The sequence below is a fragment of the Bubalus kerabau genome, chromosome 11 (assembly GCF_029407905.1).
Source record: "Bubalus kerabau isolate K-KA32 ecotype Philippines breed swamp buffalo chromosome 11, PCC_UOA_SB_1v2, whole genome shotgun sequence".
Lineage (NCBI taxonomy): Eukaryota > Metazoa > Chordata > Mammalia > Artiodactyla > Bovidae > Bubalus > Bubalus kerabau.
The window spans coordinates 10,031,029-10,058,513 of NC_073634.1; the positions used below are offsets into that span (position 1 = coordinate 10,031,029).

General features: G+C 44.8%; 1 protein-coding gene across 1 annotated transcript; it reads left to right on the plus strand.

Annotated features, from left to right (window-relative positions):
- The first annotated feature begins 2 nt into the window (after positions 1-2).
- IL1RL2 (interleukin 1 receptor like 2) lies at positions 3-26,397 on the plus strand. The gene is made up of 11 exons (XM_055539509.1): positions 3-237; positions 732-800; positions 1,840-2,071; positions 5,884-6,079; positions 9,440-9,599; positions 12,208-12,282; positions 13,940-14,069; positions 14,979-15,115; positions 19,056-19,199; positions 23,266-23,427; positions 25,932-26,397. The coding sequence occupies exons 2-11, from the start codon at positions 743-745 to the stop codon at positions 26,384-26,386; spliced, it is 1,749 nt and encodes a 582-aa protein (XP_055395484.1). The 5' UTR covers positions 3-237; positions 732-742; the 3' UTR covers positions 26,387-26,397.
- The last annotated feature ends 1,088 nt before the right edge of the window (positions 26,398-27,485 follow it).

The window sequence follows — 27,485 nt, forward strand, 5'->3', positions numbered from 1 at the left end:
CGGGCGGGGCGCCAGGCACTGGAAAGGTGCTCAGGGAAGGAGGTGGTGAAAATGCTCTCGACTGGGGCCGGGGGCGGCGATCCGGACTCCCGGGAGGCCCCTGTCCGGCTGGGCGATCTTGGGGGAGACAACTCCGTCTCTGGACGAAGGTGTGGAGCACCCGTCCACTGCCCGTGCGTCTTCCTACCTTTGTTCCTGCCGGCCTTTGCCAAGTAGGCCTAAGCTGGCTTCTCCGGAGTGAGTGGGTGTTTGGAGTTTCCGTGTAGACTGCGGGGCCCAGAAGGATCCCGAGGTCAAGTGCCCGCAGGGGAGCCTTCCCGCGACGCGCGGCTGAGGACCTGGGCGCCACCACGGGGGGCAGGGGCCGAGTGCTCGGTGACAGAGGGGATGTCGCTGAGCCCCCAAGGGAGGACTGGGCAGCCTGGAAGAAGGGATCCGCCCCGAGGCCCCCACGGCGCCTCCCGGGGCATGGAGGCTGCCACTGATGCCGGATTCTGGAGATGGGCGCTCAGAGCGAGGACAGGGCCGGGGAGGGAGCAGTCTTGGGGGACACGTCAGGGTATACGGGGTGGGGGAGCCAAAGTTGGAGGGCTCCGGGTGCCGAAGGGAAGGTGGGTGGCCCGGTTGGGATCTCTGAGATTCAGAGGTCTCACTACCCAGGCCCTGTGCCAGAGGAGCGCGCGCCGTGCCCGCTGCGCCCCTTACCATGCCATCCTCTTTCTTTCTCGCAGCTAATAGGGGAATGCTGTCCTTGCTCCTCTGCGTCGTGTCCATTGCTCTTCCGCGCTTTATCAGAGCAGGTACGTCCGGTTAGTTCGGGTCTCAGCGGCTGCCCTCCCTCCCGACCTCCCCGCCGCTCTGTGCGAGCCCCGTCTCGAACCCTGGAGCATCGCGCGTGCGGTGACTCTTGCCCCAGTGGTCCAGGCAGAATCCCGCGGGATGGGGAAACTGCAGGTTTCAGCTCCCAGTGTCTGATGCCCTGCGCGGAATGTCACCTTTGAGCTTTGAAGTGACTTGAAGCGGGGAGGAGTTGGGCAAAGTTGCAAGTCAGGACTCGAGTTAAAACGCACAAAGAGATTATGATGCCTCTGTTTTATATGTCAAAGGGATGTTTTAGACCAAGGTAAAAAGCAAAGAAACTAGCAATGGAACAGATTACTTCTAAGAAAAACTAAGCAAGGTGTTAGAAACGAACTTTAATGTGAGGGAATTGTTTAACAATCCTCTGTGGGACAAAATACTTACAGATTTTATTTGGGACAGATTGAATTAACTGGAAGGCAGTGCTGAAGAAAAACAGGTCAAATGGGGCTCAGAATAGGAATGTTTTCTCTGAAAGAGGAGGATGAAGGAATTAGGGTCTTAGAATAGAAGAAAGTGTGAAGAAAGTGAAAGTTGCTGTTGTGTCCTACTCTTTGAGACCCCATGAACTATACAGTCCATGGACTTCTCCAGGCCAGAATACTGGAGTGGGTAGCCTTTCCCTTCTCCAGGGGATCCTCCCAACCCAGGGATTGAACCCAGGTCTCCCACATTGCAGGCGGATTCTTTACCAGCTGAGCCACAAGGGAAGAGTAGGGAAAGAGAAAATCATTCCAAATGGGAAAGATGATTTGGGGATGAGGGGAGGATTGGACTCAGTAAATTCCCTCTTAGGGACAGATGGAAAGAGTTTGGGTTATACTTCCACATCAGCAGACTGTTTTTAGGAAACTCTCATGCTGAGAAAATTTGTAAATAAAATTTCAAATCAGCAAGAAAATTGAGGTGTTTGTTCAAACAAATAATAACCAACAACAGCACTCTCAGTAGTGATTATTTTTTCCCTTTCCTCCCTAGATACTTGCGAGGACTTGACTCTGCAAGAGATGGCATCAGTAGACCAGCCTACAGCTTTTAATTGCATCTACTCTCTGCGAACATCAGGGAAAGTAGATGCAACGTGGTATAAATATCCTAGCAAAATCCCAATATCCAAAAACACACAGTCTAGAATTCACCAGGACCAAAATTGGATTTTGTTTCTCCCCGTGAAAGGAGAGGACTCTGGGATCTACCAATGTCATACAAAGTAAGTTCCTCATTCAAAATAGAACTCTCTCTTACTCATATATATGTGTGTATATATGCAGTTGTTGTGTAGTTGCTAAGTTGTGTACGACTCTTTTGCAACTCCATGAGCTGTAGCCCACAAGACTCCTCTGTCCATGGGATTTCCTAGGCAAGAATACTGCACTGGGTAGCCATCTACTTCTCCAGGAGATCTTCCTGCTCCAGGGATTGAACCCAAGTGTCCTGCCTTGGCAGACAGATTCCTTACCACTGAGCCATCGGGGAAACCCTGTGTATATATGTGTCTATACATATGGGTATAATTCTTTTAGAAAAATTCTTGATAAACTCTTGATCAATGTAGAAAACTCAATGAGAAGAGTATAGTTTTTGTGATTGTTATGAGATGGTTTCAGTGAATAGGCTTTTAAACAGAAGAAATTTGTAAATCAGCTATTGAAACAGGAAATGCATCTTTTCTCATTGAAATGCTGCCCAAGGTCAGCCCAGCTTACAAAGCGTATTTATCCCAATATTATTGCTGCCTTCTTTCTTGAAATAAAAGTTTTTTTGTAAGGAATCTGTTGTAGGAATTTAACAGTATCCAAGCATCAGGTGTGTTCCAGACCTCACACTAAGGCTCATGCTAGGAAGTAACATGAGTGAGTGATACAGGTCTGGTGGGAGGTAATTGAGTCTGGCGGGGACTGCGGTGAACAGGAAAACATATGCCTCACCAAAATCAGCAGTCTATTCAGTTCAGTGGTGGCACAGGCAGTAAAGCATCCACTTGCAATGCAGGAGACCTGGATCCCTGCATTGGGAAGATCCCTTGAAGAAGGGAATGGCAACCCATTCCATTATTCTTGCCTGGAGGATCCCATGGACAGAGGAGCCTGGCAGGCTATAGTCCTTGGGGTCACAAAGAGTCAGACACAACTGAACGACTAACACACACACTCATTCATTTCAAAGACAGCTTCCAAATTGTCAAGGTAACCTGGAAATTAGAATGTGGTTACCTTTCCAATAAGCTTTGTGTGTGTGTCCTAATTAAAACACTTCTGCAGACCTAATTTTGGCTGAGGGTCCCATTTTGTTATCCTCCTTTGCCAATGGGCCAGAGAAGGCAATGGCACCCCACTCTAGTACTCTTGCCTGGAAAATCCCATGGACGGAGGAGCCTGGTAGGCTGCAGTCCATGGGGTCACTGAGGGTCAGACACGACTAAGCGATTTCACTTTCACTTTTCACTTTCATGCATTGGAGAAGGAAATGGCAACCCACTCCAGTGTTCTTGCCTGGAGAATCCCAGGGATGGGGGAGCTTGGTGGACTGCCGTCTATGGGGTCACACAGAGTCAGACACGACTGAAGTGATTTAGCAGCAGCAGCAGCAGCCAACAGGCATGACCTGCATTTATTATTTAACCTCCACAAGCCTGGCTTTCTTATCTGTAAAGTGGAAATCAGGCCGGTCAGATAGGATTGATGTAAAAATTACCCCAGATCCCATTTAAAGTACCCCAGAAATGCAGTTGCATGTTTCCTCTTTCACAGTCCCTAGGGTCTCTAGGTCCTTTTCTGTGTTTCCAGATGACCACATGCCTCTCTGATTCCTGCCAGATTCCTCATTTCCGTGTGATTGACTCAGGGTACGCTGTTACTCAGTGACACGCGTGCAAGCGCCGGGAGTCCCGTCCCACAATTTCACTCTCTGCAGACCAGCCACCCATGTCTTACGGGGTCTGATTTCCCATTTCCTCTAGGTTATTAATTAACTGGAGTTGGAGATCTGATGTCACATGAATCTGTCTGGCTGTCCAGTCCGGATTTATTCATTTTCTACTCTAACTGGGGCTTTATTTTTCTTTATTTTTGTTGGAGGATAATTGATTCACGGTGTTGTGTTAGTTTCAGGTGTAGAGCAAAGTGATTTAGTTATATACATATGAAAAGTGAAAGTTTTATTTGCTCAGTCGTGTCTGACTCTTTGCGACCCCATGGACTGTAACCCATCAGGTTCCTCTGGCAAGAATACTGGAGTGAGTTGCCATTCCCTTTTCCAGGGGATCTTCCTGACCCAGGGATCAAATCCTGGTCTCCTGCATTACAGGCAGATTCTTTACCTTCTGAGACATCAGGGACCCTGATGTATTTCTCTCATTTCAATATGTATTTTCTCTCAACAAGAATATTCTCTTACATCATCACCAGATAGTTATCACATTCAGGAAATTTAATCAACACAATACTTTTATCTACTCCCTGATTCATATAGTAGTTTTATCTATCTTCTACAGGATGACTTTTATAAATGTTTTTCTTCCTTTTCCTGTAGAGGATCCAATTCGGGATCATTGCATTGCATTTAGCTGTATTTTTTGTTTTTGTTTTTGTTTTAAATTGGAGGATAATTGGTTTACAGTGTTGTGTTGGTGGGCTTCCTTGCTGGCTCAGTGGGTAAAGAATCCACCCACAATGCAGGAGACGACACAGGCAGATATGGATTCGATCCCTGGGAAGGGGAACTTCCCAAGAGGAGAGCATGGCAACCCGCTCCAGTATTTTTGCCTGTAGAGTCACATGGACAGAGAAGCCTGGCAGGCTACAGTCTGTGGGGTCACGAAGAATCAGACATGACTGAAGCAATTGAGCACACACACACACTGTGTTGGCTTCTGCTGTACAACAGTGTGAATCAGCTGTAAGTATAAGTGTGTCCCCTCCTGGAGAGCCTCACTCCCACAACCCCACATCCCACCCCTCTTGATCATCACAGAGCCCCGAGCTGAACTCCTGGTGCTATAGAGCTGCTTTGTGCTAGCTGTGTATTTCACACATGGTAGTGTGAATATGTCAGTGTTACTCTTTCAACTCGTCCCACCCTCTCCTTCCCCGCTATGTCCAGAAGTGAAGTCAGAAAAAGAAAAATGAATATTGTATATTAATGCATATGGAATCTAGCGGAGAAGGCAATGGCACCCCACTCCAGTACTCTTGCCTGGAAAATCCCATGGATGGAGGAGCCTGGTGGGCTGCAGTCCATGGGGTCATGAAGAGTTGGACACGACTGAGTGACTTCACTTTCACTTTTCACTTTCATGCATTGGAGAAGGAAATGACAACCCACTCCAGTGTTCTTGCCTGGAGAATCCCAAGGACGGGGGAGCCTGGTGGGCTGCCGTCTATGGGGTCGCACAGAGTCAGACACGACTGAAGCGACTTAGCAGCAGCAGCAGCATGGAATCTAGAAAAATGGTACTGATGAATCTATTTGTGGCATAGAGACTCAGATGAATAGAATGGACTTGTTTATTTTTAATCTCTTTTAATTGGGAACAGATCTTCAGCTTGTTGTGTGTGTGTGTGTGTGTGTGTGTGTGAGAGAGAGAGAGAGAGAGAGAGAGAGTGTGTGACGTTGACATTCTTAAGGAGTATAGGCAATTATTTTATATTCTATCTCTTAATTTGGGTTTGCCAGGTATTTCTTCCTCAGTCGGTTCAGGCTGAGCCTCCTTGGCTGGAACGCTATGGAAGTGGTTTGCATTCTTTTCAGACAGCACACTCAGAGGTGCCTCTTGTTCACATGCTTGTTCTTGGGGATGTTCATTTTGATTATTTGGATAAGATGTCCTCCCATGTTTCCACAATCCAAATACTTTTTTTTCCTTCTATAATGAATGACTTGTGAGATGTATGTTGTCTTGTTGAGGTAAAAGGTTGGGCACAGTTCCTGGAAGAGGATCAGGAAATTTTTGGAGATGGACGGAATCATTTGGTTCTGTGACTGTTTGAGTTCCTGAAGTTACAATCTGTTGTTTTCTTACAGTGGTACGGACATCTGTCCCAGAATGCAAGTCAACCTCACTGTGTTTGAACAATATTGGTGTGGTGCTTCCGGAAACAGTCAACTGAACGTGTCTTATGAATACAAGCAGATCCTGCAGGTTGGAAGAGATGACATCCTTATATGTCACCTCAACTTCCCGAACAATTTTTATTTAGATTCAGTAAAGTGGTATAAGGTAAAAAAAAAAAAATTCTAATGATGTTTTCCTTCCTGCTTTTTAAAACCTCGGGTTTTTTTTGTTGTTTTTTTAAATTTACCTTTTTTTTAAATAACTTTATTTGTTGGCTGTACTGGGTCTTTGCCGCCGTGTGGGCTTTTCTCTGGTTGTGGCTACAGGGGATACACTCTCAGTGTGGTCCTCAAGCTTCTCATTGCGGTGGCTTCTCTTGTTGAAGAGCATGGACTCTGGGGTGTGTGGGCTCAGTAGTTGGGGTGCTCTGGCTTAGTTGCTCTGTGGCATGCGGGGTCTTCCCAGACCAGGGATCGAACCCATGTCTCCTGCATTGGCAGGCGGATTCTTTACCACTGAGCCACCAGGGAAGCCCTGTGTTGTACTGTACTTAGTCGCTAAGTCGTGTCTGACTCTTGTTGACCCCATAGACTGTAGCCACCAGGCTCCTCTGTCCATGGGGATTCTCCAAGAAAGAATACCAGAGTGGATTGCTGTGCCGTCCTCCAGGTCTTCCCAACCCAGGGATCGAACCCAGGTCTTCCCACCACAGAAACCCTTCGTTGTACCTTCTAAAGCAAAATTGCTAAAAAGAGAGATTTGTGACCTAATTGCAATTGATAATTTAACCCTGCAAATTACTTATTTTTAATTTATAGTTATTAGAGCTTTGTAATTGCTTATTTGTATCCACCCCTGCCCCAGTTATTCTTGCTTTTCAGACTATGTTTCATTATTATTTTTCATTAAGATTAATTAAGTAGTTTCACTGAATGGATAGTGGTTTCTTTGCATGCACAGTCCACGCACAGGATTCAAGAATCACAAAGTATCGGAAGGCATGCCCTGGAAAGTCTCCTTCTCAGTTCTGATCCATATTTCCTGGGCCCATTGGCTGCTATCATTAGTTCGTTGCAGGCTTTGCATCATCCTTGTGTAATTCCATACAAGCATACTGGTAGCAACCATCCTGGGAGGCTCAGCATGCTGGCTTAAATCCTTTTGGAGAAGGTCGCCATGTGTCCTAGTCCTTCCTTTTTTATGGAAATGGGGCATCATATGCTCACCCTTCTACACGTTGTGTTTTTACCTTCAGACTTTCTCCTTTCTTGACCGTATCAGCAGATAATAATGTATAAGGCATAATCCTGGGCAAGCAGGTGCACCATCTAGCATAGCATTTAACATTTGAGCTAGTTTTTCCCTGGCTCTGCCTGTTAGCCCTTTGCCAGTACAGCCATCTGGGTCAGAAGTTCTCTTTGTGGGAATGTTTCCATCTACTGACTCCATTTATTTAATGGTCATAGGATTATACAAATTTCTTGCTTATCTTGAATGGGTTTTGGTAAGATTTTGTTTTCTAGGAAGTTGTTCTTTTCATTAAATGTTACAGATGCTCTGGCCTGAAATTACAAAACAATTTCAATGCTCTGCTTTTAATGTCTCCTTCTATAGTAAGGTTTACCTTTACTCCCTACTACAATGTGTTTCTCTGTATCTCTGTCTGTCTCACACACACACACACTCTCTTATTCAGTCTCCTAAGAGATTTGTCAGTTCTGTTACTCCTTTCAAAGAACCAGTCTTCGCCTTTGTTGATCATCTCTGTTATATATTTCACATTCATTGAGTTTGTTTCTATTTTCTTCTCTTACAGGACTGTGGCAATGAATGTCCTTTTCCCTGCCTTTTATTTTATTTTTTCTTTTCCACTATGGTTTCTTACAAAATATTGACTATAGTTCCCAATGCTGTATAGTAGGTCTTTGTTGTTTGTTTTATATATGGTAGTTTATATCTGCTAGTCCCAAACTCCTAATTTATTCTGCCATCCCTTTCTTTGACAATCATATATCTTGAGTCTGTTTTTGTAAATAAGTAGTTGTATCATGTTTTATTTTATCATATGATATTTGTCTTTCTCTGTCTGACTTACTTCATTCAGTATGATAATCTCTATGATTATTTGATATGACATTTGTCTTTCTCTGTCTGACTTACTTCATTCAGTATGATAATCTCTAGGTCCATCCATGTTGCTTCAGATGGCATTATTTCATTCTTTTTATATGACTGAGTAATATTGAAATATAGATAGATAGTTGCAGATATATACCTCAGATCTCCTTTATCCATTCATTTGTTGATACCTGCTTTATCAGTCAAGTCCTCACTTGGTGAATCAATCAGAAGGACTTGAGTATGGTGCCATGTTGATCTTTAGACTATTTGAGAAATTGAGTTAGGAAGTGGGGATCATCAAGACAGTGTGTGAGGTAGAACGGATGGAATGAGGGGGCATTCCTTACTCACCTGGGCTTGCAGCCTTACTTGGTGCCATTGGATGGTGGTGCATTGGGGGACTTGGGCTCTTGTGGGTGGAGGACATTCTTGCTTGATCACATCCTCCTACCAAACTCCTTTATGGAGCAGGTGTAATCCTTCCCATGAAGTCTTACTTCCTGCCTACGCAGGCTTCTCTTCTCTCAACTCATATTTATAACACTCACTCTAGCCTATAGAATACTCTTTGTCAAATTTTCTGGGGATATATGTTTCATATATATGTTATGCTATGCTATGCTATGCTAAGTCACTTCAGTCGTGTCTGACTCTGTGTGACCCCATAGACGGCAGCCACCAGGCTCCCCCGTCCCTGGGATTCTCCAGGCAAGAACACTGGAGTGGGTTGCCATTTCCTTCTCCAATGCATGAAAGTGAAAAGTGAAAGCGAAGTCGCTCAGTCGTGTCCGACTCTTAGCGACCCCATGGACTGCAGCCTACCAGCCTCCTCCATCCATGGGATTTTCCAGGCAAAAGTACTGGAGTGGGGTGCCATTGCCTTCTCCGTTTATATATATATATGCACACATATATATATACTGGTGTGCTCAGTCGTGGCTGACTCTTTGCGACCTCATGAACTGTAACACCAGGCTCCTCTGCCCATGGAATTTTTCAGGCAAGAATACTGGAGTGGGTTGCCATTCCCTTCTCCAGGAGATAATATATATGTATTTTATAAAATATATATCTTATATAAATATATGCTTCTCTGGTGGCTCAGACAGTAAAATGTCTGTCTGCCTGCAAGGCAGGAGACCCAGGCTCGATCCCTGGGTCAGGAAGATCCCTTGGAGAAGGAATCTGGTAGGCTGTACAGTCCATGGGGTCGCAAAGAGTCAAACACGACTGAGCTGCTTCACTATATAAATATATATGTCTTCAATTAGCTTATAAATTACCTAGGTCTAGAGAGCACATATTTCTTGTCTCCCCATGGTTCATGGACTGGTGCCAATTAGGAATGTAACTGATACCCTAAGATATTCTTTCAATTGAAAAAAAGTGTTGTTTTTTTTTAAGGACTGTATAGAGATAGAAGGAGAACGGTTTATTTCTCGGGGAAAAAAGCTTTTAGTGAAGAATGTCTCGGTGGAGGACAGAGGGAACTATGAATGTGAAGCCAGCCTCACACACGCAAATAAACAGTACACTGTTTTCAATAGCATCTCTGTGACTGTCAGTAAGTATGCACTTATCTTCACCTTGACTGCTCTTGGGTTTGCTCGAGATCAGTGGTTTTGGGCAGAAGAGTTTCCCCATCCTGATTTTCCTGAGGATTAACAGGCTCTCAAATATGTCTTTATTAGGATCAGAAGTTAGGAATAGTGGGGTGAAAGGGCATGAGCAGTTTAATTTTCTCATCTGAAAAAATAGAAGACTCAAAACTCCTGGTTTATGCATGAAAATTTTAAATGAGATTGTGTCTATAGAGAAGCTCATGGGTGCCTGAAAAAGTATAGGTATTCCATAAAGGTGGGAGTTGAACCGTAAAGAGGGTAGAGCACCAAAGATTTGATGCTTTCGAGCTGTGGTGCTGGAGAAGACTCTTGAGAATCTCTTGGACAACAAGAAGATCAAACCAATCAGTCCTTAAGGAAATTAACCCTAAATATTCACTGGAAGAACTGATGTTGAAGCTGAAACTCCTATAGTTTGGCCACCTGATGCGAAGAACCAACTCATTAGAAAAGACCCTGTTGCTGGGAAAGATTGAAGGCAAGAGGAGAAGAGGGCGGCAGAGGATCAGATGGTTGGATGGCATCACCAACTCAATGAACATGAGTTTGAGCAAACTCAGAGAGATAGTGACAGACAGGGAAGCCTGGTATGCTGCAGTCCACGGGATCTCAAAGAGTGGGACATGACAGCAACTCAACAACAGCAACAATACGTCTCCCCAGAACAAGGCAGCATCATTGTCTTGTTGAGCACTGAATTCCCAACACATACTCCAGAGCCTGACTTAGACTACACACAAATCTATCAATGAACTGAATGATTGACTACTCTTATGCTTTAGTATTACATTGGGAGTTCTTTATAAGGTGAAGTTTCCAAGGCAAAATGAAGAATACCTTAAAGAATCATTGAGTCCAATCATCTATATGTCACATCTTTGCAATAAACGTTTACTTGTAATCTGTTATGTGCCAAAACTTGTTAAAATGTGATGATAAGAAAAATTTTAAAATTCTTTCTTCTACTGAGGAGCTATCAGCCCAGTTGTAGTGGAGCTAGAGATATACATGGATTGTCTAAACATTATGTGGCAAAGAGAGAGTTATAGACAGGGTCTGGGGGAGCAGGAAAAAATCAAAAGTAGATGCATGGGTGGCAAATAAATAAATGGTCTTGGAAGGCTTCCAAGAGGAAGTATCTTCTCAACTGAAGTTTGAAGGATGAGCAGGATTTACAGAAGTAAAGAGGGAGGAAAGGCAGAGATAAGAGCCTCAGACAATGCGTAGAAATGTGTACCGTCATAGTTCATGTTGGCTTTAAGAGTAATCTTGCTAGGGCATATAGAAGTGTGAGCTAAGCAGTGATGGGAGTTGAGGTCGTGGAGTTAGAGGGGCAAGGTCAAGGGGGCCGATTATACACTGGCTTTACCAAGTTGCCACTGAGGAGTCCTTGAATGCATGCAAGTGCGGAGCCCCAAGGCTGCACTCGCAATGGAAGAGATCAGTTCTGAGATGGTTCGAGAAGGAGTTGAAGAGGGTCTTGAGATCTAGGGACCACTTAGAAAGCTGCCATAGCATCTTCTGGGTGTGATCATCTGCACTTGGCTGCAAGTGGTAGGAGACTGTTCTTCAGGCAGTCACGTATGGACCCTTTACTGGGTGCTCATCAAGGTCAGGTCCTGTGCCGGGCAGGGAGATCATGATGATGAGAAGAGCCGTGACCGCTGCTCTGATGGAGCCATGAAGTCTGAGCGGGAAAGAGGCCGAGATAAATCAGATGATTCACGAATGAGATGGGTAATTTTTTCACTTACTTCATTGTGGCTGTGCTGGGGCTTTGTTGCCGCGTGGGCTTTTCTCCAGTTGTGGGGAGCGGGACTGCTCTCTAGGTGTGGTGTGCAGGCTTCTCATTGCAGCGGCTTCTCTTGCTGTGGCGCACAGCCTTAGTTGCTCCACGGCATGTGCGATTTTCCCAGACCTGGGATCGAACCCTTGTCTCCTACCTCAGCAGGTGAATCCTTTAGCACTGAGCCACCTGGGATGCCCAATTGCTAAATATTGGTAGACAAATGGAGAAGGGAAGACATGGAGAAAGTCAAAGGGTTGCAGAGCCAACACAAGGAAGACAGTTATAACGTGAGGGAGAGGGATGAAAAAGGTGAAGGACATAGGGGACAAACAGCGTGAAGAATACAGAAGGGCAGAGTCAGAGAAAGGAAGAATGGAACTGGCGATAGACCGTTAGGGTTACTATTTCTGTCTAGGACTCAGGTCAGAGCTTCACTTATTGCCACTGCTTAGGAAGTATATTGGATGACCAGGCAGTGAGAATTTATCACACAATCTCATCTGTTTATATTTATGTCATATATATAACAGTGACATGACTTCTCTTGGTAGCCTAGCGTTCAGATTTTCCCCTTAGCAATTCAATGATAACCTGGTTGAAAAATATGCATTTATGGAGTGATATTTGGTTGCACCATGAGTTTTGTTTTTTCTTGACCAATGTTTATTGAAGCTCTGCTCAGTGCCATGTTTTATGGTATGATTGCATTCAAGTAGTTGAGTATGTTTCTAACACAATCTCATGTGTTATGATTTTTTTAGCAGAAAAAGTAGGGAATGGAGGAAGAATCCCTAAGATCATTTATCCAAAAAACAATTCAATTGAAGTAAAACTTGGTGAGTAAACTTATCGGAGCCTCTGAAGTTGCTAAGGGCTGAAGGCTTGGGGCAGGTATGAGGCAGAATAAAAAAGGGAGAGGAAGCTCCTGCAAACTGAATCTCTCAAATGCAGAGAAACTCAAGGATTAAAGACAGAGATGAGAAAGCTTATAAAGCAAAATAGGAAATCAGATGTGTGCGTGCTCTCAGTCATACCCGACTCCTTGTGGCCGCATGGACTATAGCCCAGCAGACTCCTCTGTCCCTGGGATCCTCCAGGCAAGAACACTGCAGTGGTTTGCCATTCCCTTCTCCAGGGGATCTTCCCGACCCAGGAATCAAACTGAGGTCTCGTGCACTGCAGGCAGATTCTTTACCATGTGAGTCACCAGGGAAGCCCATCTGCTTAAAAGTCTCTGGACCCACATGTTTTAAGGAGGGTTCTTTCGTCCTTTTGAATATTCAAGGAAAGTTCAATAATAATAATAATAACAATTAGGATATTTGTTTACAAATCACTCACCATGTGAATACTCTTGTGGATTTCATAAACACCTAGACAAGGTAAGTATAGCTGTTATTAACTCTCAATTAACTTTGTTCCCCTCTCCTGTCTTTGAAAATTCTAGTCATTGTGCTTAGATAATTAAGAGAGAAAAGATAAGCCTTGGCAGAGCAAAATAGTCATATAAATTAATTTAAAATCTTCCCACAAACAGAAATCTGGGTTTGTTTGGCTTTCCTGGTGAATTCTAAAAAGCATTTAATAAAGAATTAACACCAATTTTCAACAAATTGTTTAAGAGAGAAGAAAAAGAGGAAATAATCCTTATCTCATTTCATAAGGTCAGGAAAACCTTGACACCCAAACCTAACAAGGACATTATTACAAAGGAAAATTTCAGACCAAATCATTCATAAATACAGATGAAAAATGTAAAGCACATTGCTAGCAAATTTATTTTAACAATGTACATAAAGGGCAAAACTGGGGTTACATGGAGCAATGCAAACTTGTTTAATATTAGATAATTCATCTTTTGCATAAACGAGCTTAAGGAGAAAAAAAATGATACACTTACTGCATAGATACTGAAAAGTCATTTAGAAAACTTGAACTAGGAATTCATTATTTAAAAATAAAAATCTTTTAAAATTAGAAATGAAACGGAATGTGCTTAATCTGACTGGATTTGGAATTAGAAAACCAGAGTTCATATCTTGCTCCTTCCTCTAATGTGTGACTTTGAGCAAGTCACTTGATCTATCTGGACCTCAATGTTCTCATCTGTAAGATGGGGATAATAGCACCACTCCTTTTCTGCTCTGTAGGAGTGTTTTCGAGATGAAGACCAAAACATGTGTGAAATACTTTTTAAATTGTAACGTTCTTTGCTAAGAGGAGAAGTAGTATCTGTGCCCCTGATGTGACAAACACTGGCCCCAGCCTGGTGATGTTTGGCCGCTTATTCTTGTCTGCGTGCAGTACACATCCCGCATGGTCTCGTGTCCTCCTCATCTCTGTCCAGGGAGAGAACAAAGCAGATGGATGTTGACCTCAGGGAGGATATTTTTGGTCATTGAAAGCTATTCAAGGTTCAGCAGCAAGGTGCCTTTGTGAAGCAGGTCACCTTGGCTGGGATCTCACTAAGTGTTTCTGAATTTGATTGTACAGGCTCCACGCTCATCGTCAACTGCAACATAACAGACTCGCGGGACAACACAAACCCACGCTGCTGGAGGGTCAACAACACCCTGGTGGACGACTACTATGGGGAATCCAAGCGCATTCAGGAAGGGATTGAGTGGGTGTCTTGCTTTCCTGGCTTCTCTAAAACCTAGCAAGAATTTCCCCATCTAAATGACATTGGTGCTGGTACTGCTTGTTAGGTGACTCTCACAGCCTCTCCCTCGTTCCTTTTGGTGGTATGTTTCAGAAAGCCAAGCATCTGGGTCAGAGAAGATGCTCAGAGACTTTGCTGGTGTTCCAGTGGTTAAGACTCCAAGCTTCCACCGAAAGGGGCACAGATTCCATCCCTGGTCAGGGAACTAAGATCCCTCATGTCCCGCAGGGCTGCCAATCAATCAATCAGTAGTAAAAACAATTTTTTAAAAAGATGCTCATGCTACCAATCCTGCTTACATCTTAGAGAAAGGAGGCAAAACAATCAAACATGGCTTCAAGCATCCTCAGCTAGGCCTTATAATCAGTCTCATTCATTCCTACTTAGTTATGTCATGAGCCATGGGCCTTCAAGGATTAAACAGTGAAGTGGACAGTGACATGGGGATTCTTGGGGGAGATGGTGCATGATCATTAGCTAATGGAGTGGTACAAACCCAACTAATGATGGTTTAAGCCGAGTGGTAGAAAAGAAGGTGAATGAAGTCAAAGGACAGATGTGTGTTGGGTGTTGCAGTGTAAATAAGTTAGAATGGGTGGAGAGGAACAGGGGAGGACCCCTTAGGGCTGAGGACGGTGTCTTGAATGAGAAGGAGTGCACTTTTGTGTCACTTTCTGAAAGAAAATGTACATTACATTTGGAGCTACATAATCCATTACCTCATTGAGCCAGTGGGGTATTCTCAGGGTAAAATAATGGTTCCAAGTGTACTCCAAGAAAGAACTTTACTCTCCAGACAAAAGTTCATAAAAATCTGGTGGGTAAAGACAGCTCATGTACGTATTAATGATGGGCTCTTTTCTTTTATAGAAACTACACTATTTTTCCAGAACATATTTTTTACACAGTGAACATAACCTTCTTAGAAGTGAAAATGGAAGATTATGGTCACCCTTTCATGTGTCATGCTGGAGTGTCTGCTGCTTACTTTATACTAACGCTCCCAGGTAATGTCCTACTGGGGTGGGCACTGATCAGAGAGTTCCAGACGATGGCAAGGAAACACACAGGAAAGAGCTTAAATGCTTGCTGTGAGCCCGCAGAGTGGTTTTGAGTAAGGAAACTCAATATGAAATCTAATTAAAAACTGATACCCTGTCTGAATATGCTCTTGGGATCAGGCTGTTTTTTTCACTGTAGTGTCCTTGGAAAGCTCCTTCTGAACATACATTGAGATTTTATGCATCAGCACTCCAGGAAGCAGAGGTATTCCTTTATGACACCTGATTTGCTCAACTTTTATAATCACTTGTGATTATAATAATCACAAGTGCTTGTGATTTTCAGCTTTTTGGTTGTTTATTAGAAGCCGTGTGATATAAAATACCAATGTATATTTTTATCATGTAGCTTTGTAAAATTATCGATAGAGGCTAAATTCAGGTATTCGAGCAGGAGGGATCCTTCTCTCCTCTCGTGTCATCAGCAGGGGTGAATTGCTAACATCAGTAGTTGCCTGGAGCCTGGACTTTGCCTCGTGTGTGTATGCAGATAGTGAACTTAGCACTGTGCAGAGTGTGCTCACTGTCTAATGGAGGCAGTGGGACCAGAGAGTAGAAAGTGAAGGGTGAAATCATCTGGAGAAAAGTCAGAGGAAGGGTTTGAAGTACCTTGTAGGAGACTGGCCTGTGGTTTCCCAAGACAGCTTTTTTTTAAAAATAATTCTATTAATATCAACTCTTTAGTTTTCGCATCTCTTCACACAAGAGAGAAGGCTTTGACTTGTCAGAAGTACTCATGTAGAAGCAGTTCTCTGTGGTTCATCATCAAGAGTAGAATTGCTGGACAGAGTACCTCAGCGTCCAGCCCAGAGGAAAGAGGGGAATCTGACTGTGGGAAACCTTGGAGCTCACCCAAGACCTGAAATGGCTATGCCTGAAATCTGCCTCAACTAGACTGAGGATGAGCAGTGAGATTTCTGTGTCAATACTGACTTAGAGATACTGACCTCGTGGAAGCACTGTGTTCAGAAGGATTCTGAGGCTCAAAGCAAATGAATGGTGCTGGCGGTGAACACCTGCTTGATCATACAGGAGAAGGAAAGGGTCCTTTGTCCGCTTTGTTTTAGGTTAGTTAAGAAACCTACACTCACTGAATTAATCACTGTTCCTGTTAACGCTTATTTCATATCTCACATGCAATGTATTTCTGGACCGGTGCACTCTGTTATGTTTTCCCTAAATTCTTAGGAACTTAAATTCAAGCTTCATCTTGGTTTACTTGAAACCAGAGCTAAGATGACAGCTTCTCCGTTAGACTTCCTGATTTTTCTTGAAGACACCTATAGGTGTGAATCTGATTTCGTTTATCAGGATCTCCAGAGAGTTGTTTGGATTGGGTGTGCCCTTCTATAAATTTCTTTTAATCACTTGTTCTTGGCTTACCATCTCAGCTTAAGGCTGGTGGTGGCCATGTGGGCCCAAATGAGAAATCCCACTTTAAATAGAGTTTTCACTCGGATACCTGATGTCTCAACAGAGAGATTCCCACTTATTTCAGTTTCAAAGCCAATACTCCCTTTGAATGTATTCGTTCGTTTCCTGTTTTGAATGTCATCGTCTTTTAGCTCATTTATAGAGCAGAGGAAATCGGCACTCCTGAATGCAGTGAATGATCAACCCAAGAATTTCAGGCCATCACTCCTGTCTACTTTACCGGGGGCTTTTTGAGTCTCATAAACATTGTGGGCATGATCTCTTTATCATGATCGTTTATAATGCCAATATCCCTGACGTGTACAGTGAAGATCCCCAGACTCAGTGTTCCTAAAAAGACAGGTGGTACAGTTGGTCCAAGAGCTGGTAAAGGGTGAAGAAATCGGGGGTGGTGGGAGGGAGGAGGAGGAGAATCCATTGAATAGTTAGGAGCTAGAGGCTCAGACAAGAGGTCAGGACCAATGGCACCAGCGTGCAGAGCAGCTCCACTTGGCAGGGCTGGAACTTCAACAGTGGATTGATTTTAGGGTACAGAGGTGTTTTTATTTCTCATGCTTTATTGTGCCATGGATTTGAAGACATACAAGTGTGCGTAAGGATTTCTTTGCAAAATGTTTGCAACATGGTGTGGCCTGGGGCAGCTTGTGATTGGCTCTTTAGTAAGCTCCCCTCCCCACACCCCCCCTCCATTCCCTACCTACACACACTTTCCAGTGGGGACCAGAGGACCAGGGAGGATGAAGGAAGTGGTAGACGTGTGGTGGATTCTAAGAATGGACAGAATTTCTCTTCCCCTGTCCTGGTTCCTCTTTTATGATTCTCTCCCTCCTGGAGCCTCCTTCTTTGGCAGCACAACTTTGGGCCATGGTAAGGCAGAAAGCTGTGGGCTGTTCCTCTTCTCAGATATGTAGAAGCATGTTCTCAGGGACTTGGAGTTCCAGAGAAACTGGTTCTGCTCCTTGGATATCTGCCCACTGCTTTTTGCCTTAATTGCTCAGCAAGGTGCTCACAAAACACAACCAGGTATAAATGCCCTTCCTGAGCTAGTGTCTTGCAGACAGGTGCCTCCCTGGCTGCTGCTGGCGAACAGGGCAGATGAGGCTGGAGTTTGGCTCTTGGCCAGTCTTGTGCAGCCATGGGGATGGCTTCCAGGGGTGGCAACTGGTGGTTCGTTGTCTATGATGGGGTGTGTGCATGCATGCTAAGTCACTTCAGTCATGTCTGACTCTGTGCTACACCATGGACCATAGCTGACCAGGCTCCTCTGTCCGTGGGATTCTCCAGGCAAGAATACTGGAGTGGGTTGCCCTTTCCTTCTACAGGGGATCTTCCTGACCCAGGGATCGAACCCGCATCTCTTATGTCTCCTGCATTGCAGGCGAGTTCTTTACCACTAGTGCCACTGGGAAGCCCCACGGTGGGGGTCCTGCTGCTCAATTCTGAGTCACTGGGAAGGTGATTATAAGAGTAATACAACAGAATCAAGAATGTGCTCAATATTACGTAGCAACCCAAATGGGAAAAGAATTTGAAGGATAGATACAGGTATATGTGTAACTGAATCCTTTTGCTGTACACCTGAAGCTAATACAACGTTAATCAGCTGTAGATAGATAGATAGATAGACGTGCTCAGTGTTGTCTGACTCTCTGCTGCCTCACGGACTGTAGATGACCAGGCTTTTCTGTCCATGGAATTTTCCAGGCAAGATTACTAGAGTAGGCTGCCATTTCCTGCTCCAGGGCATTTTCCCCACCCAGGATCGAAACCCTGTCTCTTGTGTCTCCTGCATCGGCAGGCAGATCCTTTCCCACTAGGCCACCTGTTGTGGTTCAGCCGCTAAGTGGTGTCTGACCTCTGGAGAGTCTAGGGATGAGTAAGGAGTTACCTGGCCAGGTGTGCTTTGACAGGTGAGCAGTCTTCTGCAGTCAGAGCTGTATCGCATCTACCATCCGGAGCTAGGTGTCTACAGAGTTTCCCTCTCCAAGTTCCCAAGAGCACATTTCTTCCTCAGAGTCATGGCCAAGACCAAGTTAATCTACTCCCCATACCTATTATTTAACTGTGAAGAGATTTTTGGGCTTCCCAGGTGGCTCAGTGGTAAAGAATCCTCCTGCCAATGCAGGAGACGTGGGCTTGATCCCTCGCTTGGGAAGATCCCCTGGAGGAGGAAATGGCAACTCACTCCAGTGTTCTTGCCTGGGAAATGCCATGAACAGAGGAGCCTGGTGGGCCACAGTCAGGCCCATGGGTCACAGAGAGTCAGGCATGACGAGTGACTAAACGGCAACAACAAAAACCTATTATTTAACTGTAAAGAAATCTTTGTGTTATTCTCATTAACATTTAATGCATTTCTATTTGGCATATGTAATGGGATCCATATAAGTAAAGTGCATAAATGACTCTTCGTAGTATTATTATTTATTTTTATTTTTGCTGTCATTTGTAGTTCCAGATTTTCGAGCTTACTTGATAGGAGGGCTTCTCATCTTGACTGGTGCAGTGGTGTCTGCCATGTGTATCTACAACATTTTTAAGATCGACATTGTACTTTGGTATCGAAGTTCCTTCCATTCTGCAGGGCCCATAGAAGGTGAGTGTACTTGCTGTTGTTCAGTCACCAGGTCATGTCCGATTCTTTGCAACCCCATGGACTGCAGCATGCCAGGCTTCCTGTTCTTCGCTATCTCCCAGAGTTTGCTCAAGCTCATGTCCATTGAGTCGGTGATGCCATCCAACCATCTTATCCTCTACTGCCTGTTTCTCCTTTTGCCTTCACTCTTTCCCAGCATCAGGGCCATCAGGTGGCCAAAGTATTGGAGCTTCAGCTTCATCATCATTAAATCTGCTTTAATCTCTCTTAATTGGATAGAAAAAGGCATACACGGCTGGGAGAGGCCTGTCTGTGCAGCTTTCTGCACGGAGATCTGCGGAGGCATCACTTTCAGGTCCTCAGACTTGCAATGCTGATGGGAACTCAGGGGAGTGGGGAGTCCAGGCACGCGTTAAGAATCCTTGTTGCACAGAAGGGTGATATTCACATGAAGTGCCTGCCTTTGCATAGGAAAAAACACATGCTTATGCACAGGTTTGATAAAGCATAGGTGTCCTAACTTGGAGTTTAAATGAAATTTCAGAATTCAAAATCAGCAGCCATTGAGCAACTTGGGAAACAATGAATTCTTTCTTGATAGCAAAATTTACTCGTGGAAATTGGCTGTGCGTGACCAGTGCAACCTGAAGCTCTTTTTTCTTAAGATTTTTTTAAAAATTTATTTTTCATTGGAGGTTAATTGCTTTACAGCATTGTGTTGTTTTCTGCCATACATTAGCATGAATCAGCCATAGGCAGACATATATCCCCTCCCCCTGGAACCTCCCGCCCACCCCTTACTCCGTCCCGCCCCTTGAGGTTGTCACAGGGCACTGGGCCGAGCCTCCTGTGTCACAGAGCAGTTTCCCACTGGCTATCTGTTTTACACATGGTAAGTATATGTTTCCATGTTCATCCCACCTTCTCCTTCCCCGGTTCTGTGCATAAGTCTGTTCCCTATCTGTGCCCTGAAACTCTTTTAGTGCTGTGGGCAGTGGGCTGGGCTGAGCTGGGCTGTGGTCCCTGGAGAGCCTGTTCCGTGTCAGCCCATCTCTGCCCGTGATCCTCCTGCATCTGTTTGAGAAGAGGTTTCAGGGCAGCAAAGCTGTTTGTCTTCCCTGACACAGAGCTGCTTCATGCATTGACGGACAGGGGCCTGTTGGGGTGTCCCCAGAGCTCCGTCTCTCTGACTCACTGGGATTCCAGGGAGCGTGAGTGCAGAGCCCATGGTGAAGCTGCCGCAGGTGAGTCAGATGTAGCAGGAAGAGGAAAAGGAATTGTATGGCATCTCATCCCAAGCGGCGGAAGCTGGACAGACAAGCGACTCAGGGAGCCCCGCCCTCTGCTCAGACCCGGCTGCTGACCACGATCGGAGCCAGTGGGCTGAGGAGATGGGAACAGACAGTCAGCCAGAGGTTCTCTTCTTCTTCTTTAAGTGAGCAAAGTGCATGCGTCCTTTGTAGCTACATTTCCTCCAGCTCAGTTGCTGATTCCCCTCTGAGTGTGACTTCAACAGTCAGTGAGTGATGAGACTCTTGAGGTGAACCCAGATGCTGTTCCCAGCTTTGTGTCCTGTGAGGACATTCTCTGGTTATTTGGGAACATGCGGAGTCAGCGGCAGCAAATACCAATGAAGAAGAGAAAGTGCGTCCTTCTCCTGATAAGTTTATTCCAACAAGATTAGTCAAGCTGCAGGAGTGATTCATAGTGAGGTGTGTCTAATTCACAGTTTGATTAAGTAGTCCTGGACGATCTTGGCTAAAGTCCATAAGTTCTATGTATTGTCTGTTAAAAAAAATTTTTTTTTTTTTTGGCGTATAGTTGCTTAACGATGTTGTGTTAGTTTCTACTGTACAGCAAAGTGAACCAGCTATATGTGTACATACAGCCCCGCTGTTTTGGATTTCCTTCCCATTTAGGGTCCGTCACCACAGAGCACTGAGTAGAGGGCCCTGTGCTGTACAGTAGGTTCTCATTGGTTATCGATCAATATTTTATGCGTGCCTGCTCCGTCGCTTCAGTTGTGTCTGATACCCTGCGACCCCATGGACTCTAGCCCACCAGGCTCCTCTGGTGACCATGGGATTTTCCCAGCAAGATACTGGAGTGGGCACTGAAGTGCGCAGGCGTCTCACTGCAGTGGCTTCTCTTGTTACGGAGCACGGGCACACAGGCGTAGGTGCCCCACAGCACGTGGAGTATTCCTGGGCCAGGGATTGAACCCATGTCCCCTGCATCAGCAGGCGGATTCTTAACCACTGGACCACCAGGGAAGCCCTCCCCTCTCACCCACATAGTTTTTAAAATGACTCAGACCTTGGATTTCTAGTGTCGGTTCTACCACGGTCATGCATCAAGGCGGCTGCAAAGTCTTACCCAATGCAAAGGGAGGGGAAACTGAATCCTGCTCTTTATGGGTGTGGCGAAGTTTGAAAAGAGCCTGCGGGACTGGAAATACTTCTGGAGCTATTTTTGGAAAATACAATCTGACCCAGTTGCCCATAATGACTCAGGGATGAACTTTGTGAAGCTTCCTTTTCCTAATTTCATCAAACCAGTCTATGTAACAAAGCCTTCATACAAGCCCTAAAGGACAGGGTTTGGAGAGCTTCTGGGCTGGTGACCAGGTAGAGTCTAGGGAGAATGGGGCCCTGGAGAGGGCACTGAGCCTCTGCCTCCTTGCCCATCCTTTGCCCTGTGCATCTTCTCATCTGCCTTTTGATTCATATCCTTTAAAAATCCTTTTATAATAAATCCATGATATAGTTATTAATAGTAGCATGTTTCTCTGAGTCTGTGAGTTATTCTAGCAAAATAATTGAACCCCCAAGGCGGGGGTCATGGGAATCTCCAGTTTATAGCTGGGTGGTCAGGAGCAAAGGCAGCACTCTGGACTTGTGACTGGTAGCGTGTTATTGTGTTGTTGTTAATTGCGCAGTCATGTCTGACTCTTTGCGACCCCATGGACTGTAGCCCTCCAGGCTCCTCTGTCCTTGGAATTCTTCAGGCAAGAATACTGGAGTGGGTAGCCATTCCATTCTCCAGGGGATCTTCCCAATCCAGGGATTGAACCCTGGTCTCCCACACTGCAGATAGATTCTTTACTGTCTCAGCCACCAGAGAAGCCCTAGTAGCATACATGTTACCAAACTCAACTCCAACTGCTCACCTCTCAAAAGCCACTATTCGAGAGACTGGGATTGGTTGGAAAATGAAAGGCTACTTTATTCAGGAGGCTGGCAACCTGGGAGAGGGTGGACTAATGTCCCAGAACTACTTCCTAAGATTCTGCTTGGCCATGAACATTTTTAAAGGGAAAAGGAGAAGTAATTTTAGTTAATCATCAAGAAGGGGGCCAGGCTGGTTGCCATCTCTCACTGCAGGCAGGCTCCTTGACTCCTTGGGGTCTTTCTTTAGAAGCTCTCTTGTTCACACAGTCAGCTTGTGAGCTGACTGAAGGGGAAGCTGGGGAAGAGATCTGGTCATCTCAAATTACTTATTCTTCATTTTAGCTTCTTTAATCTAAGAAAGGAGTCAACAGGTTAGGCAAGGTATTATGTGACCAAAATATTTGAAAGGTGTGCTTCAGACAGAGATGAGTTAAGGATGGAGGCACCTGATGTAAAGATTAAATTGAAATATAGCTTTGCTGAGTGACAGGACAAAAGGGCCTCCTGCAAGGAGATTTTGGACTTCCTTCCTGTTGAGGTCACTACAGAGCATTGAGTAGAGTTCCCTGTGCCATCCAGTAGGTTCTTATTAGTCATCTATCAATATTTTATGTCTTTGAGAAGCTGCTTGCATTAGGGAGGTGTCCAAGGTGGCTCAGTGGTAAAGAACCTGCCTGCTGATGCAGGAGACAGGGGTTTTATCCCCGGGTCAGGAAGATCCCCTGGAGGAGGAAATGGCAACCCACTCCAGTATTCTTGCCTGGAGAAGTCCATGGACAGAGGAGGCTGGTGGGCTATAGTCCATGGGATCGCAAAGAGTTGGACATGATTGAGCAACTCACACATACACAGTTTGGTAAGAATAATTTCACGAGCTTGCCCCATTTCCTTTTCAGATGGGAAGCTGTACGATGCTTATGTTTTATATCCCAAGCCTCAGAGAGAAAGCCAGAGTCATGATGTGGACACGCTGGTGTTGAAAATTCTTCCGGAGGTGCTGGAGAGGCAGTGTGGATACAAGTTATTCATATTTGGCAGGGATGAGTTTCCTGGACAAGGTATGTTTTCAGTGAGGTATAAAAATAAGAAATGAAGAAAATGAAAAGGAACAAGAATTCCCTGGTGGTCCAGGGGTTAGAATTCCTCACTTCCACTGCAAGGGGGCATGGGTTCTATTCCTGGTCCAGGAACTAGGATCCCTCATGCTGAGACTCAATTGAAAAAAAAGAAAAAGAAAATGGAAAGGGATCTCTGTCTTCCTGTACTTCACAAATGGCGGGAAGTATGATTGCCTTCTGCATGGAACCACAGGGAGCCCTTTACCTCCTCTGCCCACAGCCCCCAAGCTGAGGAGGTTAGGATCAATCTCTCTTCTTTCTTTAGGTTCATTCCTCTGACAGGATAACCGTGATTCCTGGTTGGGTACGGATATGGTTGACGCATTTGTATGACCAGCCGGTCGATCAGATACCTAGCTTGACCAAGAGACCCAAAACAGACAACTGGTCCTTGGCTGTGGAATCCTTGAGACTAATCACTGAGTATTTTCTGTTGGTTTGCATATGTAAATTAATACATGTTTAAAGCTGGTTTTTATGAGCTTCAATCACCTCCAATCCTCCCCTTGTTGTTGTCATTCAGTCAATAAGTTGTGTTCAACTCTGTGACTCCATGGGCTGCATCATGCCAGGCTCCTCTGTCCTCCACTCTCTTTCAGAGTTTGCTCAAATTCATGTCCGTCAAGTCAGTGATGCTATCTGACCATCTCATCCTCTGCTGCCCTTTTCTCCTTTCACCTTCAGTCTTTCCCAGCATCAGGGTCTTTTCTAGTGAGTCGGCTCTTCGCATCAGGCGGCCAGAGTATTGGAGCTTCAGCTTCAGCAACAGTCTTTTCAGTGGATATTCAGGGTTAATTTCCTTTAGGATCAAATAGTTTGTCTCAACTAAAAGTCCTGCATGTGAGAACAAATATCAAATATCCAATGTGCCACAACTAAGACCTGGCACAGCCGAATAAAGAAATAATTTGATAAAGAATTAATAGGGCTTCCCTGTTGGCTCAGTGGTAAAAGATCCACCTGCTGATGAAGGAGACACAGTTCAATCCCTGGTCTGGGAAGATCCCGCATGCCACCGAGCAGCTGTGCCCATGTGCCACAACCACTGAGCCTGTGCCTACTGCCTGTGCTCCGCAATAAGAGCAGCCCCCCAAATGAGAAGCCCATGCCCTGCAACTAGACAATAGCCCCCGCTTGCTGCAACCAGAGAAAAACCCCTGCAGCAACAAAGACCTAGCACAGCCAAAAATATACAATAAAATTTAAATAAATAAATAACGGTTTCTAAGTACCTTGGTTTTGTAGGCTGCTTCTATACATAGCTTATCACATCTTTTCAAGTTATGAAATCCTTCTCCAGGAAGAAATGAAAGTGTGATCCAGGGCTTGTTACAAACATGCAGAAGAGCTCGTGTTTCAATAACGCTGCATTCATTCACTTCTTCAAGAAACATTTATTGAGCCCCTGCTCTGTGCCAGGCAATGTTGTAGGCACTAGAAATGTTAAAATAAACCAAAGAGGGAGGACATGCTCTTGGGGAGGTTACAGTCTGTTCTTATATCCTAAGGATAAGGGTGATATAAAACTTGGTCTTTATTTCTAAAAGACCCCAAGTTTATTTCCCTTCCCCAAGTCAGCAGAATATGTTATTTGGTTTCAAGTTAGTCCTGTAAGTCCTGGTCATTTAAATAGCCATGAAGCACAAGCGAGAAACACAAATGAGATTAGTACATTTGAACTGAGTACATGTGTCCTATCCTTTAAAAGTCTGTTATTTAAAAAAAGAAAAGCATTTATCCTCTAATATATACCAGACCTTTAGCTAAGTTTCGATATACAAAGTTATACATGATAAAAATGGGAATTATAACAAATACTGAATATTTATACATATGCAAGTAAATTATATACTATGAGCTTAATAAGTTTTGCATTAATCAATAAAAATTTAAAGATCCCAGTGGTTTACTATAAAACAGACAATAATAGACTTTTCATCAGAATAGTTAATTCAGACAGTGGATTCTAGATATTATGGATCTTAGTCAATAAAGAAAACGCTTTACTAAAAATTTATTTATTCAGGTGGAGAAAATTCTAGAAGACCTGTACTTCCCATAGGAATGCAGTTTTGGGGAAATAAAAAAGACAGAAACCTTAAAAAAAAAAAAAAAAGGTTAGACATGATAAAATCCTTGTTCTGAGTAGTTCATAACCAGTGGCTGTTTTTTTTTTTTCATTTATTATTTTATTGTTATTTTAAAAATTTATTGATTTGGCTGCCTTTGGTCATGTGGGATCTTCTGTTAAAGTGCATGGACTCTCGAGCTGTGGCTCATGGACCTAGTTGCTCCAGGAATTTGGGATCTTAATTCCCTGACCAGGCACTGAACCCGTGTCCCCTGCATTGCAAAGAAGATTCTTAATCACGGGACCACCAGGGAAGTCCCTGTGGGGCTGTTTTCATTGTGAGCTGTTTTACATCTTCTTTCTTAATTTCCAGCTGTGGTCAATGTCATCGATGAAAATATTAGGCTGTGCAGAAGATTGATCATCATTATCGATCCCGACGAGCTGAGCTTTGACCTATTAAAGAACCTGCCAGAAGAACAAATTGCGGTCTACAGTGCCCTCATCCAGGACGGGATAAAGGTCATCCTGATTGAACTGGGGAAGGTCAAGGACTACACGGCCTTGCCGGAGTCTATTCAGTATATCAAACAGAAGCACGGGGCCATCCAGTGGAGTGGAGACTTCACAGAACAGTCCCAGTGCGCGAAGACCGAGTTCTGGAAAAAAGTGAGATATCGCATGCCTCCCAAGAGGTGGCCACCTTCTCCTCCTGTGCAGCTGCTGAAGCACACGCCCTTTGACCTCACGGCCAGCAAGTGGGAGGCCTGTGCGGGGTTCATCTCCCCTGATGGAAAGAATATCATCCCAAGGGTTGTACACAGTTAGACAAGGAAGCCTTGCATCTGGGCTGTTTGCTTGAAGCTTACTGTTTCTTGTTGTGTCCTATGGAAAGACCTGGGTTTATCTGCTGCCTTTGCTCAGAGCTACTTCTTTAGGGGAAGAAGCACCTCTCGAGAAGCCCTCATTAACTGACTGGCTCTGAACATTCATGAAGACTTGTGCACATGGAGGATTAGCCTTTGAGCCCCTGGGTGGGAGCCTTGGAGGGTTTGAGTCATGGTTCAGCTGTCAGGAGGTCTGGCAGGTGGTGTGACCCCCATGGGGCTGGAGACAGGAGCCTGGGTGGTCAGATCCATGGGGGGAACCTGTGGGCTTGGGGAGGGCTGGCAGAGGGCATACCTGACCAGCCTGCCAGGGCCCTGTCTTCAGCCCCTCTCACTCCTCCCGTGCAAATAAACACTTGTGACACTGAAGTCTGGGCACCTTGACACTGGAAGCAACTTGGAAGTCACCTAGACCTGTTGGGACCAACTCTGGTTGCCCATGAATCCCCCCTGCTGGTGGGATTCCAGCTTTGCCTGTCCAACCAAAACAAGTCATAAGGCCCTTATTTTTCCAGCTGGCCTCTGGCAGCCAGAATTCTGAGCCACCCGTGGTAGTCACCATACTAAGATGATGGAGTTCTATTCTGAGCAGACAAAGTCATCCAGCCAGCATGCCTTCTTCACAGGTCAGTTCATGATTGAACAACTCAGAAGGATCGTCGACATTAAAATTGACTATAAAGTCTTATCAGTACTTTCAAACCCTGACATGGAGGAGCTCAGATACAGTCCAGCTCTTATACTGTGGTTGACAACAGCAGCCTGCAAAGGTGGCTGCTGTGCTCGGAGAGTTCCTGTCCCCTAAAGTCATATATTTGAATGCTAACACCTGAACTGCGGTGTTGGAGAAGACTCTTGAGAGTCCCTTGGACTGCAAGGAGATCAAACCAGTCAATCCTAAAGGAAACCAACGCTGAACATTTATTGGAAGGACTGATGCTGAAGCTGAAGCTCCAGTACTTTGGCCACCTGACTCAAAGAGCTGACTCATTGGAAAAGATCCTGATGCTGGGAAAGATTGAGGGCAGGAGGAGAAGGGG